The 16,641-nt window shown below is 39.5% G+C and overlaps 2 protein-coding genes across 3 annotated transcripts in view; one reads left to right on the top strand and one right to left on the bottom strand.

Annotated features, from left to right (window-relative positions):
- Nucleotides 1–6,901, top strand: part of pde9aa (phosphodiesterase 9aa) — a 43,169-nt gene extending 36,268 nt beyond the window's left edge. For both annotated transcript variants that reach the window (XM_072685527.1, XM_072685526.1), the window contains exons 12-19: nt 1,130–1,212; nt 1,571–1,727; nt 2,977–3,090; nt 3,195–3,299; nt 3,401–3,529; nt 4,169–4,264; nt 4,355–4,406; nt 6,616–6,901. In XM_072685527.1, coding sequence (XP_072541628.1) covers nt 1,130–1,212; nt 1,571–1,727; nt 2,977–3,090; nt 3,195–3,299; nt 3,401–3,529; nt 4,169–4,264; nt 4,355–4,405 — 735 coding nt within the window. In that variant the 3' untranslated portion in view covers nt 4,406; nt 6,616–6,901. The remainder of the gene's footprint in view (nt 1–1,129; nt 1,213–1,570; nt 1,728–2,976; nt 3,091–3,194; nt 3,300–3,400; nt 3,530–4,168; nt 4,265–4,354; nt 4,407–6,615) is intronic.
- A 2,472-nt stretch (nt 6,902–9,373) lies between these two features.
- wdr4 (WD repeat domain 4) lies at nt 9,374–16,306 on the bottom strand. Its single transcript, XM_072685019.1, has 11 exons — nt 16,224–16,306; nt 15,542–15,610; nt 14,863–15,009; nt 14,613–14,769; nt 13,632–13,744; nt 13,260–13,320; nt 12,998–13,102; nt 12,269–12,339; nt 11,179–11,365; nt 11,002–11,071; nt 9,374–9,786 (listed from the first exon to the last, which is right to left on the bottom strand). The coding sequence occupies exons 1-11, from the start codon at nt 16,304–16,306 to the stop codon at nt 9,572–9,574; spliced, it is 1,278 nt and encodes a 425-aa protein (XP_072541120.1). The 3' UTR covers nt 9,374–9,571.
- Between the last annotated feature and the right edge of the window lie 335 nt (nt 16,307–16,641).

Below are 16,641 nucleotides of genomic sequence, written 5' to 3'. Positions count from 1 at the left end.
AGTCTTTTTAGATACATTTAGTCCTAAATAGTACACAAGGTGTGTGTGTGTGTGTGTGTGTATGTATGGATTTATATATATATATACACACACCTGAGCACATCACACCAATAAGAACAATATGATTGCTTGTAAAAAGGTAAACATAAATACTGTAAAAACAATAAATTAGCTTTTTAAGCTAATTAAGCCTTTTTCTACATATAGTAACTGCCCATGACATGACAGCACCACTTGCCTAATATTAACTAGGTATCCATGTGCTGCAACATCAGATTTGACCATTTGAGGCATGGACTCCACAAGACCTCAGAAGGCGTCCTTTGGTATCTGACACCAAGACATCAGCAGCAGATCCTTTAAGTCCTGTAAGTTGTGAAGTAGGACCTCCATGGATCATATCAATCAGCCTCTGGTGCCCATGACCCTGTGACCAGTTCACAGGTAGTTCCTATCTTGAACCACTTTTGGTAGGTACTGACCACTGCATGCCCAAAAATCCTACAAGACCTGCCTGATGTTTTGGAGATGCTCTGACCCAATCGATTAGCCATCACAATTTGGCTCTTATCAGAGTCACCTTTAACAACGGATTGTTCACTTGCTGCCTAATATATCCAGCCTTTGACAGATGGAGCCACTGTAGATGAAGATAATCAATGTTTTTCACTTCACCTGTATTAATGTTATGGCTGATTGGTGTATATAGCATATATTTAAGCTCCTCATAAAGAATGATCTGAAAGGTTCTAAAGGAAAGCAAAAGCTGTAATTCTACTGCAACAAGAAGTTGTCTATTATTTAGCTTGATAAACCAATTCTAGGGTTTTGTGTGAGTGTGGTGTTTGTGTGTGACATATGAAAAGGATGAATGGGAGAGTCCCTTCGTTGGCGGACACTCTCAGCCTCTCATTCTGCTCTTTGCGTTTTGGTTGCCATGGACGTCTATTCAGAGCGCTTCGTCTTAATTATCTGCTCCATAATGGGGACAGCTACTGGACGGCTAATTGCTGCATCCTATTCACAAAAACAGTGGAATACTTAACTGTTCCATACACACATGTACACCCACCACAGCACCGGGAACAGGAATCTTTATGTGTTTCTGTATGTGTGTTCTGTTTTCCAGGAAAAGTTCTCGCAGGTGGACGTTCTGATCCTAATGACAGCAGCTGTGTGTCACGACCTGGATCATCCTGGATACAACAACACGTAAGAGAGTCTCAGCAGATGTGCATGAATATTAGTATTGAGCAGGGCTGCTCAACCCAGGTGTGTTGGATTCGGGGTGGAGCTAACCTCTGCAGGGTGGTAGATCTCCATAACCAGGATTGAGCAGCCCTGCTATTGAGTCTCTATCATATGAAAACCTTGTTACTGACCAGCTGCCCTTTTAGACTGTGTGGACTTTTCATGATGAATGGAGCAGTAGATACGGTCTAAAGTTATTTGGTTTTACTCCATTTGTTCTCCTGTAAAGTTAGTTTCCAAGTTTTTTATGAGGGCAGTTTATGTTTTATATAATATTATTGTTTAAACCCATCGTTTGCTCTGACTCATTCTGTTGCAGGTATCAGATAAATGCACGGACAGAGCTGGCAGTGAGGTATAACGATATCTCTCCACTGGAGAACCATCACTGTGCTGTGGCCTTTCAGATTTTCTCCCAGCCAGACTGCAACATCTTCTCCAACTTTGATGCTGAAGCCTTCAAACAGATTCGCCAGGTGTGTGTGTGTGTGTGTGTGTGTGTATTGTAACTATCAACTAACTCAACTAACTCAAATACAGATTTAGCTAGTTTATTGTTTCTCTGTTCAGGGTGATGTTTGAGAGCATCCACAAAACTGCAGGTACAAAAGTGTATCTTGTTGTAGAACATTATTCTTGCACCAGAGAAGATAAACTAAAAGCTTCTTCTTCTCATACATAGCAATTTGTTTTGTCACCCCTATATAACTAATATAATATCTATACTCTGAGTAGTTACTGTGCTGTATGTCAGTGCTAATAACAGTAAAATACATTAGTGTGTGTAACTGGAGCTTTCTGTATGACACTGTGTATTCTTCCACTTTATAACGAAGCTCTGTGCTGCCTTTATTGTTATATACACCGTGGTACCAAAGCATGTGCATATGCTTAGAATGCAATTTACCAATTCATTGATTCAGTTGATCAGAGTGATCATAAAAACGTGACTGAAGTGTGAATGCTTTTACATCATTTCTTTGCTAAATATACAGAATTTCTGCGTCATGGTCCATTTCTGCGTCATCAGCTCCACTGACCATATAGGAGCACTGTGTAATTTTCTCTGCATCCTCCGTTATGAGCCTCCTCTTACCCTGCTCTTCAATATATATATATATATATATATATATATATATATATATATATATATATATATATATATATATATATGAAAACTTAAACCACCCCCAATTTGGAATAAACACGGCCTATTATATCAGCTCCACTTCCCTGTAGTCCATCTGTTTCTCTGCATACTCTGTTAGCCTTCTTTCACCCTGTTCTTCAGTGGTCAGGACCCCACAGGACCACCACAGTGCAGTGACACTGACATGGTGGTGGTGTGTTAGTAGTGTGTGTTGTACTGGTACGACTGGATCAGGCACAGAAGTGCTGCTGGAGTTTTTAAACACAATGTCCATTCACTGTCCCCTCTATTACACACTCCTACCAGTACAACAAACACTAACAAGTATCGCTGTTGTGCTGAAAATGACCACCATCCAAATAATAGCTGCTCTGTGGTGCTCAGTCCTGCGGGGTCCTGACCACTGAAGAACAGGGTGAAAGAAGGCTAACAGAGTATGCAGAGAAAATCTCAAATCTTTATATATCATCAGTAAAAATATATATATACACACACACACAAAGTATAAATACCTCTTTATACCTTGTTGTACCTGTATACCTTGTTAATGCACACTATTCCTCTTCCCTCCACAGGGCACTATCACTCTAATACTAGCTACAGACATGGCTCGACATGGCGAGATTCTCGATTCCTTTAAGCAGAAGGTGGACAGCTTCGACTTCACAAATGAGGAGCATGTCACCTGTGTGAGCATTGACTGTACTCTCAGCACATCACATTTACAGGGCTCACTGGATTATGACTGTAAACAGTGACACTGTGTTTCCGTCTGTGACTGCGTCTCTGTTAGCTGAAGATGGTGTTGATAAAGTGCTGTGACATCTCAAACGAGGTTCGACCGATGGAGGTGGCTGAGCCTTGGGTGGACTGTCTGTTGGAGGAGTATTTCATGCAGGTCAGATTGAGCTCATGCTCATGCAATCAGCCCTGAGCCCTGTTAATCTCAAATAGACTTGCTCTTGTGTGTCCTGATTCTGTATGATATTGATAACACAGAGTGACCGAGAGAAGGCAGAAGGTCTACCAGTGGCTCCTTTCATGGACAGAGAAAAGGTCACTAAGCCTACCGCTCAGATCGGCTTCATCAAGTTTGTCCTTATCCCCATGTTTGAGACGGTGATGAAGGTGAGGGATGCAGTTTTGCAGCATGCTCAGGCTGATGTTGATGAAGAGACTTGGTACTGTATCTGTTACACAGGTTTACACTAATTAAGATTAGTATGATGCTAATCCCGAGCCATGCCGCTTTTTGCCATCAGTGGCCGGAGTCAGGGAGAGCATAATTGGCCGTGCTCTCTGTCCGGGTGGGTAGATGGCACTCTCTCCCCTCGCCACTGTAAAAGCATTGTTGGCCGGCACTGGCGTCTTTTAGCTGATGTGGTGGTGCTGGGGATCTGGTGCCTTCTTTTAAGTGTGTCGGCTGCTCTGCAATGTGGCATCGCCAGCAGTTTGAAAAGAGGCGATTACTGGCTTGTATTGGCCAGTAATCGCATGTATTGGAGGGGACATGTTAAGTCCTCACCCATCCTAGTGTCGGGAGCATTGCTAGTGCTAGGAGAAGTTTCAAATGGGAAGTTTCAGAGAAGTGCTAGGTGAAGTTTCAAATGGGCGAGTTAATTGACTGTGCCAAATTGGGAGAAAAGGGGAAACGATCGATAAATTAATTTTATAAAAAAAACTTTTAGATTACCATGATCCAGATTGCTCTTAGCCCTGTTTACTAATTGTCCTGTTGATAGTAAGGCCTTTTCCACTGTGTTGTAGCTTTTCCCTCAGATTGAAGAAGTGATGGTCCAGCCACTCAGAGAGTCCAGAGACAGATACGAAGAACTCAAACAGATTGACGACGCCATGAATGAGGTCAGAATCTGGTTTGAGGCGCTTGCACACCAAATCTAATTTTCTCTGTCTCTCAATCTTTGTTTACTCACCCTGTTTTCATCCCTACAGGTGCAGAAGAAGAAGAGTGAGAATCTCACCATGGGCGGGAAAAAGAAATGAGGTTAGTGTTTTACATAATACCCCCAATCATCTGGAGTTTGCTCAAAACAGAGCTCAGCAAATTCTTCCGGAAAATTCACAGGTTCATTAATAATGACAAGCTCTCCTGGACCCAAGATAGCGAAGCATCTCCAAACTTTGATGCTGCCACCCTCAGGCTTAACAGTTGGGATCAAGTTCCCTTCATGTTGAAATGCAAAAAATCCTTTTCTCTTGTCCATGTGGTCTTAATCAGACTCATGCATGCCATTCATGTCCAGGGTTTCCCTGATGATGAACCAATGACCACTGACATTCCTCAATGCAAGAGAGGCCTGTAGGTCCTTAGATATTTCCCTGGGGTTCTTTATGACTTCACATAATATTATTCACTATGCTCTATGAGTGATTTTTTTTCTGGTGCTACAGTAGTGCTGGATTTTCTTTGTTTGTAAAACATCTGGCTCACAGTGGATTAGTTGAGGCCAAACTTTTTATAAAGTATTTTTTAACTTATTTTAACTTATTGTCTGAGGTTCTGAGGAATCTCTGTTGTTCAGTGCATGGCACACTTCAATATGCCTGTGTAGTGACGACCAGACCCAAGTTTATGTTTTTGAAACATGGAAGGGCCTAATAAACTCACACCTGATTAAAACGAGCTCATACTCCTCAAGGTTCACATACTTTTTCTATACAACGATGTTTAATGTTCGGTAATGCACGATAAATAAACACACAACTAGGATGCTTTTACATACCTTCTTCAATTGGGATCTCTTCCTCTAATGCTGGGTTGGTGAACTCTGGATTCCGGCACAGTTTTGTGTTTTTCCTGCTCAGGCAACTGATTCAACTTACCTGTTAATTGCCAGGTTTAGTCTGTGTGTAAGAGCAGGGAAATTGGCAAACATTTACTCTTAAACCTACTGCATTTAGCAGAAGCTGTTGTCTAGAGCGATTTACAAAATGTAAAAGAATTTCCAAAGCTAGCGTCGATAGACCCTTAATTCAAGATACTTTAAGCCAGGATCCTGCCAGAAATGAGCCACATAATAACCCTAGTGCAACAACTGTGGAGGAGAGCGAGACAAGTGCAAATACAATAAAAGCTTTTAATAGATATTAGTGCTTTGTAAACTGAGCTGAACTTTGGGCCCTCAGTTCCTCAACCATGATCTGAAAAATTGGGAAAAGGGATTGACAGATTTTCTAGCATTTTTAGCAGTATATAAAGTTCCTGATATGCCTCAGTATTGTTTATCAGACAAACCAAGCCATCCTGTTTGCTGCTATAAAAACAGTTATATACAAAGAACTGTACAAACTATGCATTTTAGCTGCCTGTGAACATTATACTGAAAACCCTGTTTTTCTTAACCTATGTGTTTATTTCCTCAGTAAAACACTGATAGAATTAACACTAACAGCATTTTACATCACTGTGTTCTCCTCATGGAGTCTAATATTATTAAGTTCTCATCCAACACCTGGTTTGGGAAATTAGTGCTGAATGATGGTAAATCATGTGAGCTGCTCTGTTCTTCAGACTAGCTCACAAGATCTCAAATACTTTCTTCAGAATGAGAAGTTCTTGTTCTTTTTTACTGGATTTAGGTGTACCTGCATCTGTTCTAATGAATCTAGAGTTTGTTTCTTTTTATAAAGAAAATGGATGATGGTTATCACATAAGAGAGATATAGTTTTTTCTGCATTGTACCAAAACTGAGATGTAATGGGAGTTAAATGCCTTTAATGCCTCGTAAAGCTGCATAACAGAAAGCTATTACACATAAACAGTTAATAATGCACTGTCTAGTGCCTAAGACATTATTTTCTGGTAGTTCTGAAATAGGATTTTGGCTAAAATGTGTTTCCTTAGACTATATTCATGGTGGAGAGGAACATGCAAAGTGTCTGAAGACACAATTATCCACAAGGAAGTTTGACCCTTTCAGATTTATCACTGGTGGTTTGGCATAGTAAATAAAATGGCTATATTTGCATTGAAGACATAGCGACCCCTGGTTTTACTCACCACCACTGAAATAGTCTATGTTTCTCTATAATGGAGCATTTCACACCAGACCCCTCTGAATGCCTTAGTTTACATCTTGAGAATTGAATAATGCAAATTGCTGCATTGTTGAATTAGTGCTTAGAATAGAAAAGTATAATAGTATAAAAAGTATAATAACAATTAAAAAAACAATGCTCTACACTGTGTTAGATTTTCATTAGGGTGAAGCCACTGTGGGTGAAGTAGACTGCAGAACGGACGGACAGACGGACGTTGAGTGAAGTGCTGACCAGACAATCCAAAGCCTCTTTCAGGGAACTTGAACCGTGTACAGCACAGACATCATGTCATCTGTCTCTGTTCTATAGATATTCTCTATTTGCCTTGTTTTTATTTGGTTTTATATATAAGATATAAATATTATTCAGGATGTACAGATTTTTAGTCACTTTGGTTCTTTACTACGAAAATAAAGTTTTAAGTATAAAACGATAAAGTTCTTTTTTGTTGTTGTTGTTTAAGACTTTGACACATTTTCTATGTGGCCATCTTTGTGGTCTTGAACATGTTACATATAGCTGCATGTTTGCATATCCAGGATTACGACATGACAAATTCTCACATTTTCAATAGCTCAATAGGTTGATAATTCAATAATAATAATTGTGGAATGCCTTTAATATTCGATGACCAAATAATTTAACGGTATGAATGAGAGATTGGCTGCTTTTGCAGCGTATGCCAGTGCATGCAGAAACTGTGAGTGGGAAGTAAGCATTTTAAATGAAGCCCATTCAGCTTCTTGCTGAAAACATGGTTATGTCATCAGTAGCATCAAATAGAATTGCCTGTCTGGCCCTGGTATGAAGGACAGTGGTTATGTCACACAAAGAGGTGCAGTTATAAAGGTAAGCTCCCTGGAAAAAAATAGTTAGCCTGCTTGTCTAAGGTGGTAGTAACTTCAGGATCCTGCAGATGGCCCTACATGAGGATGACCAGGCTATAAATGCTGGCGGGTGTGTGACAGGACAGGAGGTGTGAATGTCTGTGCGATGCAGTGAATGTCTCATTGGATGTGTGGAAAATGGGTCACAAAGCAGCCAAAAGAAGGGGGGGGGGGGGGGGGGGTTTGCATTTGGAGGTATTAAAGGCCACAGTATGAAGGAAGTAGTTGAATCTGCAGGTGTATGGAAGCACACGGTCATACAGGTCTACCAGCAGTGGCAGGAATCCCACTCTACAGGAAATTCTCACCAAAATTGGGTCCAAAAGGTTAGAGGTAAAGGTTAGAGAAGTGGGCTTGGAAACTGAAAGTGACTACTTCAATCCCCTAGGCCAGCAGGAGGGTCAGGCTAGGGGCAGTAAAGGAACCATGCTTTTTCCTTCCTCAGCATTCATGGTTGAGGTGCTGATGAGCAAGTCACCTTACCCCCAACTGCTCCCTGGGTGCGGAGCTGTTCACTACCATGGATAGAGGTTTTTTGACCCCCCTTTTTTGTTTAGGTTATAATAAAAATGAAATGTTACAAGGTACATTCTACATTTCACATATTCCCTTTATTCCTTAGAAGAAAAAGAAAAAGACACTGTGCCTTTAAGACTTGAATTGCTGTAGGTGGCCTTCAAAAGAACCTCAGTGTAATGTGAAGTTTATTCAAAAACCCTTGAAAAACCATCACCTTTACCATTACCATATTTACTGATGGTCTTATTTTCTACTGTTCCAGTGGAATACAACTACCTGGTAAGGGCAAGCAGAAACAAAAAGAAGGACCAAGAACACTCATATTTGTGTGGGTTTATGTATTAAAATTAGCCATAATTTCTCCCATGACCATTTTCCATCTTTTCCTTACAATTAAACAGACTGTTTTGTTACTGTGTCTGTAAGACTGATATACAGTCTTATGCTAGTGTGTTAGGCCCCAATGGTCCAATTTGTGTAAATAAAGAAACAAACTTAAAATGTAAAGAAATTGGTTCATTTTAGAGTGCAAATGGGTGGCACGGTGCTGCACAGTTCCTCCCTGTGTAGTGTTCATGTGGGTTTCCTTCCACCTCCCAAAAAACAGAAGGTTGGTGATTTGACCATGCTAAAATGGCCCCCATATGAGTATGTGAGTAAATGGTTCTGCAGTACCCTGCCATAGACTGGCGATAGACTGGATTCTGGGTAGGCTTTTAACCCACCGTGCAACGGCCCAGGACAAAGCGGATAAGAAGATGAGAAATTAGAACATGTATGAGAAATGGTAGGAACCTTTAAAGAACTTCCTTATAACGTGAATATTCTCACCAAAATGTTGAACAGCCAACCTAACTAACATATCCATAATATGTCACTGAAACAGTGGCAATTTGACACATGTTAAACAGAAAAATAATAAACAGAAAAACTGAATAACTTTATGTATTTAAAACAGTCATTATTCATTCCAATTCTTTAAGACCTATTCACAGGCTCATGCAAGAAATTGGACATTCCTGATTAAAAGAGGTGAAAATAAGGAATTAAACTTTAATGTACTGTAATGTATGAAATGTGTGTAAATATGTTTGGGCACATTTGGCAGAGGATGTGAACTTTCTGCTTGGGAAAATCAAAAACACCATAGGTGTCTAAACTTTTGCATACATGTAACACTGTATGCAAGGGAGCTCTGTTCTGATTGGCCTAATTTAAAAACAGTCCACTCTGAAATACTCCTGTTAACCTTGCAATGTGACAGTGTAGAGTAATAAAACAAATAAAAAAAAATAGTAATAATAATAATAATAATAATAATAGTAACAATAATAATAACTCTTAAAGGTGCTTTTTTCCTCAAAATCTCATTTAAGACACTTTAAGACATGTTTTATTCTATCAATAGTCCTTGAATCCTGTTTTAAAGTATTTAATCATAGGCCAAGAGATAAGAGAAAGTATAGCACTGTCACAGCCCAACAATAAGTGTAGAAGGGAATATTGAATGAAACAAAAACATTTATTTTAAAAATCATATTTCTGCATTTGTAAAAATAATCCACATTTGAAGGTCAATGGTGGGAAGCAGAACTGAGTTATATACACACCAACCAAGCAAAACACTGCTGGAATGTCCACCATCATTGGGGTTAAAATAAAAATCCAAACCCCCTGTCGAGTCTCACCGGGTTCTATCTCTCAGCTGCAGTTTGGAGGCACTGCCTCTCTCTGACTCTCATTCTTGCTCTTCTTTGCCGCCCCGTTGGACTGCGGACCATTTCCTCCGGTCCTCTTCTTACCCCCTTTCTGATCCTGCTGCTGCAGCCGCTCCTGCTTCTTCTGCAAGTAGGAGGCCATGTTGTCAAAGTTCACCTTGTAGAGGTGCTGGAAGCGGCTGTCCACTCCGACCGAGTCTGTGAGATTAAGGCACGGATAGAATAAAACAGAAAATGGGATTCAGAAAGACATGGCTTAAAGCAGCAGTATGTGAGAATTGGTATTTTTGCTCCTGGGCTCCCCCTACAGTTGGGGAGTGCTCCCCCTTCGTGGACAGCTGTGCACATACATTTCTGGACAAGCTGAGGGATAGAGAACTGTAATCTCAAAGGTAAAGAAGCAGTTATATTACAGGATTATACGAATATGACTCCCATTATGTAGGGCTACACAGTTCTGCCAGATTTAGGCAGCTCCGTCAAAGTTACAGTAGCTGCAGGAGCAATGTTCCAGCCCGGAGTGGAAACGACAGAGGCTGCATTGTCCCTATTACAGGCAGTGGAGCATCGCAATTGCTACATAATGTTGCTTTAAAGTAATGCTAGGAAAATACTGATACATATGACATCAGATGACATGCTTTCTGAGTTCTGTTCCTCTATCTTAAATGACTTCTGTTTTTCTGAATGTAAATATACAGTACTGTAAACAAAACAAAAAAACTCCCATTCACACAAAGGAAAACTATTTATTTTATAAAATAAAATAAAAAAATTATAAAATAAAAAATAAAACAATCTGGATCACTTGACAAATGCAGTCAGATTTCACCTTTAAATTCAGCTAAGAATGGACTATTCTAAGGCTGTGACTGAACTAGATCCCTATTCCATCATTAGTATTGTGCTTTGCAGGAATCTGGAGATGTCCTCATTATCAACATGCATCAGCATCAGTTGCATGAACAAACATGATTGGCTGAGCCATGATTACATCTGCATACACACACACATACACAGATTGAACTCAGTATTAAAGTACATTAAGTGTTGTGCTGTTCACGACATAATCTTTGATCTTTATGTTGCTTAGCAACCCAAGCCTACTGTTGAAAAATGATATGGAAACATATTTGAAATTACAACATCCAGCGGCTTCTATATTTTGCTTATAAAAGCACATGCTCAATTTTCTTCTGCGGTCTGTTTCTCATTAACGAGACTCGTAATGCTTTTCGGTCCACATTCAGCTCATGTAGTTTACCAGGGCATTATGGGATATTGTAGTGCCCTCAAAATTTCAATCAAATTCACCTAAATTCCGACATACTCAACCGTCTGCTAAAACATAAAGAGGGATCCATTTCAGTCCATATTTAGCCTGAAGCAGGATCATCTTGGGGGAGACCTCACCTTTGAAGACGTCCCACTGGTTGCTCAGTGCTTCAGCCACTCTCTGTAGATCAGTGCCTTCTGTGTCAACCTGCTCCATACAGACAAAGTAGCAATGTGAGAACAATGCAGTCAACTTCATCAGCTTCTACTAAACTAAAGTGAAGTGTGTGTGTGTGGGGGGGGGGGTTCACATACCTTCCAGCAGTCTTGTGAGTATGTGTACAGAAGCACATTTGTGTCCTTGTTCTGCAGCAGAACCCAAAGTCGACCTTGAGAGTCAAAGGCCATGTCCCAAGGAGCATGAGGCAGGGTAAGTTTCTCTGTGGGGGTCAAGAGCTCCTCTGATCCATCCTTCACCTCAAACATCTGAATGGAGGGAAATCTTTAAAGAGACGAAGATAAAAAATGGTTATTGCCATAATTTCAGTGGGGGTGGGTCACATGAGTTCACATGAACAGGGATGGGGTAATTGGCCTTCCAATTCGAAAAAGGAAAATTAGAAATAAAATGATCAAGATCAAGACATCACATTATCAGTATAGCCATCATTGCTGATCTGCAAATCATCTGCAATAGTTCATACTTTCGAATGCAGCCCAGCTGGCCACCAACATCAGGGGACACTGATATCTGATTAAATGTAGACTGTGACCAAAATTCAGTGTCAAGACAATGTCTAATCCAAAGTCAATTTTAATTAGAATAATGGCAGCTACTACTGACCAGTAGTGACCAAAACATCCACTCAACGTATTATTCTAACATTATTAGACATTGTCGACATTTAACTGAGGTATGATGACCAAAATCCAACGTCTGTTCAAGGTTCAATACTCTTAATGTCCACCTAATGAGACATCAGACCATCATTAGATGTCGATACTTAGTTGGCTTAAAAAATGCCTATCCAACTGAAATTCCACATCTTTCCAACAATGAAGGCTGATATCAAACCAAATGTTTGCTTTTGATGTCAAAACTATTTACTTTTTCAAGTTTTCTTTTTAAAATTTTACTTTTGTCAGTAAAGCTTGCCTGTGAGGCACATGAGAGTCTGATTAATCAATGACAAAAACCTGCATGAGCAGTGACTTCCATGTCCATTTCGAACTTTAAATCCTTAAGACATTATGCAGGTGTAGCTGTCCACATGTTGGTGCAGCATTTACAACAATTAGGCCATCAGGGGTAAAAATATGTAATCTCAGTGTCACGACTTATATCTCCAGGACATGTTCTCTCTAGAGTATATCAAAGAAGCAGACACTGAAAAGGAAAACATACCTCTCACACTGCACAGCCACATGACGTCCGTCTGGTGAGCTGGCAATTCGGCTCACAGCAAACCTTTGTGGCTAAAAGCAACAGTAATGTTAATGAATAGGTGGAAAAATACTCTGAAATCATCATAACACAAACAAATGTTTACTGGGGAAGAAAAGATTACATGTAGCATTTAATATATACATATAACAACCAGTAATATACTTATATATTATATAATATACTAAACAAGAGTCCAATTAAATAAAAAAAAAAACAAGATAAAGACAGGAAATAAAAAGTAAAATAAAAAATAAATGTCTATAAATACAAATACTGAAATATAAGTAGAGATTCAAGAATCAAATAGCACAGTTTTAATGTGAAAAATGTATTAGTTCCATATATGAAAAAGAAAAGAAAAAAGTGTTTCCATGTTCCACCAATCGAAGTTCCCTGTAATATATATATATATATATATATATATAATATATATATAATATATATACACACACACACACACACACACACACACACACACACACACACACACACACACACACACACACAATCAATTTTACAGGATGTTTTGATTGGTAGAACATGGAAACACTTGGAAACTAACAGGGAGCTGAATACTGAAGACAAGACCCTGTTGTATACTTTATTAAAGCTACATCGGCTGTTACACAGTATCAAACACCAGTTCACCAGAGAGGGGAAAAAAGTAGTGAACATAAAAGAAGTTACCTTTTCAGTGTCCGTATCAGAGCTCTGTGAAAAGCCGAGCTGCTTCAGGTTGAAGCTTTGTAACCGTCGGCCAGTCTCGTAATGCCAAAGCTTCAATGTGCAGTCCTGCCAATGCAACATAACAGACTTACCAAGAGCTAAATAACAGCCATTTTATTTGCTTTAATATTTACTTATTTAATTATGATCACTGTTTACAAGCCCAACCCCCAACACTGAGTAGAATTATACTGAACCGTAAAGTGAAAGATGAAATTCCTACCCCTGAACCAGACAAGAGCCATTCAGGATGCCCATCTGGGACAAATAGCGTACTGACAAACCTGCAAAAGAAAATTAGACAGGCACACTTCTCAAGTCTGAGACAGGCAGAAGCTGAAAGAATACTGAAGATAATCGAATAACACAAATTAAAACAGACACCCCTGACTAACCTTGGTGTTTCTACACCAACCTGAAAGTACACAAATCATGAAATACCACTTCATTTGGACTGTACAAGAACTGGGGATCTCAGCTTGACTCCGTTAACTGTTGGCAAATGGGAATATGCTACGTGTTGACTTAGAAAATAGAATTTCTGCATGCTGCAGCTGCTTGTGTGTGTGTGTGTGTGTGTGTGTGTTATGCTTACTCTGTGTGGCCCAAGCAGAAGGCCTGAATGTTGTATGGAGATCTACGGAGGCTCACTCTGATCTTCTCGTCTCTGTCTGCTGTGATGATGTACTTGTCATCTGGAGACAGGGTCTGGAGAAGGCAAGGGTGAAGTTAAACCAAGGAATACAGGAAAAAAAAAAGTTCTCTAGATGTTTATGAACAGCTTCTGTTATAAAATCTTAAGCCGACTTCCATTATTGCAACCATACTTCTGGAGATCTGCCTCCACACAGAGCTCAGTTCCAAACTTAACAACCGAAGCAAGCGAAAGCATTTTGAAATGGGAAGGAATGAAGGAATTTAGCAGGAAAATAGCAGGAAAGCTCATCTTTAGATCATGTATTAGGAAACCAATGTAGAGATTACATAGATAAACAACACACACACACACACACAAACAAATACTATTCAGTAAAAATACAATAAAACATTTTGAAACTTAAAAAAATATGATAATAATAATAATAATAATAATAATAATTACTTTAAATTTCCTTACTTAATATAACATATGAGAGCCATTTTGGTACATCCTGCATCTTTTAATCAATCAAAATGTCTTTCTTGGCAAGAGCAGATTTTTCCTAAATAATAATAATAATAATAATAATAATAATAATAATGATGGTTTCCAAACTACTGTCACATGCCCCTAAACCACCAAACAGGGCTCAATTTGTGCCCTGCTCCTGTGTGTAAAGTTTTAGGGACAAAATTTGAGAAGCAGTGGTTTAAACACCGGGCTAAATGTGCAACAAGGGGATCAAACAACCAGACTTCTTCCAGGTGTTCCTTCAATTCTACAGTTTTTGCAAAGACAAACAGCAAGATCTGACCAGCTTTACTTTCAGTTTAGGTTATTATAAACAAAAAGCATGTGAAAGTCTTTTCTTTTTAAAGCCTTGGTGTTCTCAAACCTTCAAAAAGCATTTTAAACAAAAAAAAAAGAGCTGTTTACTATGGCCAGCAGCATAGAGAGATGTCCCAGCTTCAGCTCGCCTGCTTTCTGTGGCTCCAGAATGGAAAACGAATAAACATCGCCAGACTTATCCGCCACAAACAGCTCGTCCTCAGTCTGACTGAACGCCAGGGAAGTGCACCTCCGTACCACCCACCTGAAGAACAGATACATCAGTGTGCACTCCCTTATTAAACCCTCAAATCTGGAGAAACCATGATATAGGAGGATGAGGGTGAGCAGCAAATACCTTGTGCTGATGCACTGCCACGACGGCTGCGTGCAGAACAGAACGAGCCGTTTGTTGTCGTCTGTCAGAGCAGCGTACTTTCCTGACGCTGACACGGTGCAGGCAAGGATCCGGTCACTTCCCTTCTCCTCTGAACCCCCGCCATCACTGTGGAGAGAAAAGCACTACTATGAGCATAATACTGAATTTGATTTTCACCAATATGAGCATGTCTCATTTATCACCTTTCATGGAAAAGGAGCCTGTCAGCGGTTGGAGAGCATAGAGGGTAACACCACTGTCCTCTATGACGCAGGGTGGTTCAATTCCAATACCAATAAGTACTAGTACTAGAGTAAGACTAACACCACATTAATATAATATAATATATAATTTCCTGCCAAATGCCACACCTTGTCAAATCATATTTTATTATATAGATGGTGCATGTACTATTTTTGTAATTGCCCATTTAAAAGTAATTTCTTTTAATATATTTTCTCCTAATTAAACTGCACGTGTATAAATGTACCATTTAGCATTATTTTACAGAATTTTTATATTTTAATATTACATATATTACATAAAATACTGATAATAGAATCAAACCCTGCAGGTGTTGTGAGAACACAGGTATTAGATGTAAAATGTGTGGTTCAGTGTTATCAGTCAAGGCAGAAAAACATATAAGAGCGGTTACCTTTTATTTTCAGCTTCAGCTTCCTTCGGTTTCTGCTCTGCTTTGGTGCAGTCAAACACGAATGGTTCCCTGTTTTACAGAAAACATTGCCAAACCTTCATAAACTAGATAGTCATCCAAAGTCTAGAAAGTCATCCAAAATACTAAATGATGATGTACAGTGCTCATATGTATCATGGGAAAAAATATATTATTTCAAGACATACAAACTCAGCAATACTAAATTTATAATTTATAATAAACTAATTTAATTAATCATCCCCTCAGTTTACAGCAATTGCTCCCTCAGCAAAGAGGGGGCAATTATTAAATTAAGGACATTCATTATTAAATCAATGGGACATATAAACCTCTAAATATGAGCTTTCTACCTTGATACTTCAGTACTCTAGAAAACCACCAGAGGACTCCAGAGCTGTGCAGCTTCAGCTGACAGGGGGCTTTCTAGGACTATGCCTGCTCTAAAGTATTGAGCTTATTTAATTTAATTACTAAAGGACTCTACAATCACGACAGTTCACACGGGTATTATAGATCACCGTGAGACCATTCAGAGAAACATAGCTACATACATCAACATCCTAAATTAATATTCCATTATTCCACTAAAACATCTGCCTGAACTACAGCAAGTTAGAGCAACACACAGCCCAGCGCCCTCACATCCAATAAAACTGCTGACCTGCTTTGTCTGGCGTTAACTGCTACTAAATATTGCGAGCTGCTTGTCAGCAGCCAGTCTCCAGCACAGCACACGGCAGCCATGATCACTGAAAAACCACGTGGGGGGAAAAAAAAAAAAACCTCGGGCGCTTGTTTAATACATCACCCACATCAATAGACCTGGGTGGCGTGTCTCAAACGGAGAGCATCTACCTGCTCCCTTGGTGCCTACTGCCAGCCTGGAGAATGGGTAAGCCTCTTAATCTTTTTTGTATTGATGCTTTTCCAAAATATTTGAAGCAACAAGCCGGCTTTAAAATATCGGTCAGTTACAACGCACTTATTGTGCAGCGCTTTGTGGATCACTTGATGACTAAGTAGACAGCTTGTTTTCGGTTTGAGACACGTCCGTAGTGGCGGAGCGTCAGCGGCTCCTG

Source organism: Salminus brasiliensis, chromosome 8 (genome assembly GCF_030463535.1).
Source record: "Salminus brasiliensis chromosome 8, fSalBra1.hap2, whole genome shotgun sequence".
Taxonomy (NCBI): Eukaryota; Metazoa; Chordata; class Actinopteri; order Characiformes; family Bryconidae; genus Salminus; species Salminus brasiliensis.
Note: the sequence above shows the minus strand (reverse complement) of the source record. Positions and strands in the feature narration are given on the sequence as shown.